Source organism: Dryobates pubescens, chromosome 8 (assembly GCF_014839835.1).
Source record: "Dryobates pubescens isolate bDryPub1 chromosome 8, bDryPub1.pri, whole genome shotgun sequence".
In the NCBI taxonomy this organism is placed as follows: domain Eukaryota; kingdom Metazoa; phylum Chordata; class Aves; order Piciformes; family Picidae; genus Dryobates; species Dryobates pubescens.
In genome coordinates, this window is record NC_071619.1 from 11077085 (window position 1) to 11081051 (window position 3967).

General features: G+C 51.1%; 1 protein-coding gene across 1 annotated transcript; it reads left to right on the forward strand.

The window, feature by feature from the left end:
* The first annotated feature begins 473 nt into the window (after positions 1 to 473).
* Positions 474 to 3427, forward strand: CALHM3 (calcium homeostasis modulator 3). Its single transcript, XM_009908212.2, has 3 exons — positions 474 to 760; positions 1652 to 1907; positions 2966 to 3427. Exons 1-3 carry the CDS (start codon positions 474 to 476, stop codon positions 3425 to 3427), a joined length of 1005 nt encoding a protein of 334 aa, XP_009906514.2.
* Positions 3428 to 3967: the final 540 nt, after the last annotated feature.

Genomic DNA, 3967 nt, shown 5'->3' on the forward strand with positions numbered 1-3967 from the left:
TGGCAGCAGCAACACAGATGAGCTTATATGACCGGCCGAGTTTCTATCAGTGAACCACTCCAGTCCTCAATCAGCAGAGAAAGCAGCCCATAAGCATATGCCAATGGCTTTCTGTTGAGAGCATCTCCAGGAGGGAGGGACCCAGCGCTACCAGTGGCTGTTGCTGCCTGGCACGTGGGGCAGCCCTGAAAATGAAAAACAGGGCACAAAAAGCAGCTGCCGGAGGCTGCATCCACCTGCTCACCTAGAAAACTACCAACTGCCCCAGAAGACAAGCATTGGGTGAGAGACAGATCTGAGAAAGCTGCGGGCCGCAGCAGCTCTCTCCCATCCTCATCTTTCTGCCTCAAGTAGCTGCAGGCTGGGCTGTGTCCCCTGCCCTTCAACAGCAGAACAGTGGGTGAAGGGAGGCAGACTGTGCTGGGCAGCCCCAGGGGTTTCCCAGGAGAAGCACCTCTGGCCAAAGCAGCAAGATGGAACGTTTCCGGATGATCTTCCAGTACTTCCAGTCCAACACGGAGTCTGTAATGAATGGGATCTGTGGGCTGTTAGCCCTGGCTAGTGTAAAGATCTATACCTCCTTTGACTTCAGCTGCCCCTGTCTGCCTCGGTACAACATGGCATATGGCTTGGGGGTCATGTTCATACCCCCTGTCACCCTCTTCTTCTGTGGCCTCATCCTCAACAGACAGTCCCTGGTGATGCTGGAGGAGTGGAGCCGACCACAGGGGCGCAGAAAGAAGGACCTAGCTGTCATCAGGTGGGGTTTGCACCGGGAATGGCATTCCTCCTTTCACCTCCTGCTTAACTGTCTCATCTTCATAGCTTTGATTCTGCTAGTAATTAGCTGCCTTCCAAGCTCAGCTCCAGAGACCTTTACCCACGTGCTGAGAGAGGCAGGGGCACAGTAAATGCATCTACAACAGCCGAAATGAAAGCAGAGCCTCATCCCATCCCAGTAACAAGTGATAGGAGCTGCTTGACACCAACAGCTGGATTTGTGCTGCCACTTTGGGATGCTGCATTGCTGCCTGCCCTGTCCTGCTCAGGAAGGGTTCCTTCTGGGGCTATGCAAAAAGATGAGGCATTCCCACTTAAATATGTAGGAAGAGCAGCATTTCCATCACAGTCATTCTTTATCAACAGCCTTGTGGTTTCCCTCCCTTCAGCTGAGTTTTTACTGACTTACACTGGTAGAAGGGAGAGAAGAGTTACATTCAATCTGTTACATAGAACGTTTTACCCAGCACACAAGTTAGCAAGGAGTGGGACAAGAAAGGCTGCAGAAAAAAAGTGATTTTCCAGGTAGAAACTAAGCTGATGAGGAAAGTGAATGTAGAAGACAAGTGAAAGCTGACAAGGATTTGTCCATGGGATACATAAGTATACAATCAAAGCAAGCACTTAATGTGACTGTGCACTGGATTGACTGTGGGCAGCACACAGAGCGCTGCTGCATGCTGGCACAGATCACTGGGAGGCAGCATCATTCCAGAACAGAAGAGGTGTTAGCTGCAGCAATGCTGGTGACAGTCCTGCAAGTCAGCTCCCTGGATCCAGGAGGGCTGCTTGGCACAGGACAGCCTGCATCCATCAAGGATCTGGATGAGAAAGCTCCCAGCATTTACCAACTCTTTCTCTCCTGCCCCAGGTACATGTGTTCCTCTATCATGCAGCGAGCCATGGTTGCCCCTGTCGTCTGGATCATAGTCACCCTCCTGGATGGGAAGTGTCTGATCTGTGCTTTCAGTGGCTCTGTGGATCCTGAGAAGTTTGTGGGTTTTGCCAACACAACCCCAGTGCAGGTGCAGCAGCTGCTAGCCAAGGTGCCCTGCAAGGACGATGAGCTCATGAGAAACAACACATCCCGCAAGGCAGTGTCCAGGTACCTGCGCTGCTGGTCCCAGGTAGGTCACTCCAGCAGAGCCCCCTGTGTGGGTAACGTGCCCAGGGCACGTGTCATCTGCTCCTGCCCTTCCTTGATTTGTCATAGCTTCACCATGTTCAGGCTAGGAGCAAGACCATTCTCTGCTTCTTTATGCCCCTAAACGTTGCCATCCTCAGTGATACCTCCATAGTCACTCGGGTGGGGAAAAGGAAGGAAACAAAGGATGGTTTAATTGACAGAACTTTGTTTTTAGAAGAACCAGTAACTTAGAATCACAGAATTGTCAGGGTTGGAAAGGACCTCAAGGATCATCTAGTTCAAATCCCCCTGCCATGGGCAGGGACACCTCACACTAGATCTGGATAAATTCAGATACTAAAAAGCAGGTTGCAAGGAATACAGGAGTCTCCTAAGCCTCTCTCCAGCATCAGAAGTTCTAACTGCTAACCTTGAAGATAGGACCTGCTGTTTTAAGTTCGGTGCAGGTGGAGACAGACCAAAGCAGCTTGGCTCAGAATCAGTAGAACAGGACTCGATGGGGAGTGAAGGGCTGGCTGGCCTCTGCTCTTCGTACAGGAGTTCCAGGTCAGGAAAACCTGTGGGAGGGCATTGAAAACAAGCCCTTCCTTCTTACCAAAGGGACCTGCAGGTAGTCTGGGCCATCTTCACTCTGCTGCAGGGACTCCCTGGCCCTGGAGCCAGCGTAGGTAGCAAATGAAGATCTCACTGGAGACAAAGGAGAGCACTTAAGACCCCTTCCCCTGGGGCGCTCTCGTGCTCAAAGCAGATGCCTAGCTGCTCCAGGCTATCTCCGTGAACAGTTATCCTAATGATCTATTGATGCACAGAAAAACGTCTCATGTTCACTGGGAGGAGATTATATGGACCCACAGAGCGCAGTTTGGTCATGCTGGACTTCAGGGACAGATCAAGGAGAGGGGGACAGATCAAGGAGAGGAGTCCAGATGCGCCATGTCTCACCTCCAGCCACACAAATTCCCCATCTCAGTCAAACAGTTCGTGCCTGTACTTGTGCCTGTCTTGCTCCTGTTCCACTGCTTATTTCTCGCCACTCAGGCACTCGGCTGGAGCATTTTGTTGATCCTTATCGTAGCAGCTTTCCTCGCCCGCTGGCTCAGACCTTGCTTCAACCAGGTCACCCTCCTGCAGGCACGTCACTGGAGCAACTACATCGACATCGAGCAAAAGATTTTTGAGGAAACCTGCTGTGAGCACAGCCGGCAATTCGCTCACAAATGCATCCTCCACTTCTTCGAAAGCATGCGGCAAGAGATCAAACAGCACAGCTTCAGATTGCCTAGGGAGGGAGAGGGGGCTGAAAGAGAGGAAGATCTTCTCTGGGGCATCACAAATCAGGACGAGGTGAATAAACTTCTGAAAATGTGGTACTATCAGAAACCTCCCTTGAATGTCGGTCAGGTGACCCACAGGCATCCCCTGGGGCAAGAGAGATCCTCTCTGCCCTGGGCAGACAGCCCAGGTACACAGCCCAAACTCCCCCAGCACACCAGCGTGTAAAGGAGGCTTTGTCCTGCAGACACTGAAAAGGCACTGCCATGCCTCTGCACAAAGGAAGGACCAGCAGTCAGATAACAGTGGTCCTCACATCTTTCTCCAAAACCCCAACCTCAAAGGCTCTGCTCCAATGGGTGCCCACCAACACCTCCAAAATAAACCAGTTTTGAAGATCCAAAGGTCCCAGATGCAGTTTCTGCTACCGCCACTTCTTAACCAAGGCTTCTGTGTGGTACTACTGAGCACGGGAATTGGGGAATGGAAAGGAAACACTGACTGCCTGAGAAGTCTGAACAAATACTTTAAACACTCCCCTGGCAGATTTTAGTACAGGTTGATCTATGCAGAAGATCAACTTCACAGCACGCAGGTGGGCATTTCCATCCTCCGTTTCAGACCTGTCTGAATGTAACCTTATCACTGAGTCTCTAATGTTAATTAATTTCTCACCTGCCTTTTCCCAGTCCTTGCTGTAGATGGTGCCAACCAAGATGCTGGCTTGACTGATATTTCTGTGCAGCTTCACTGCTTTGATGCATTAAA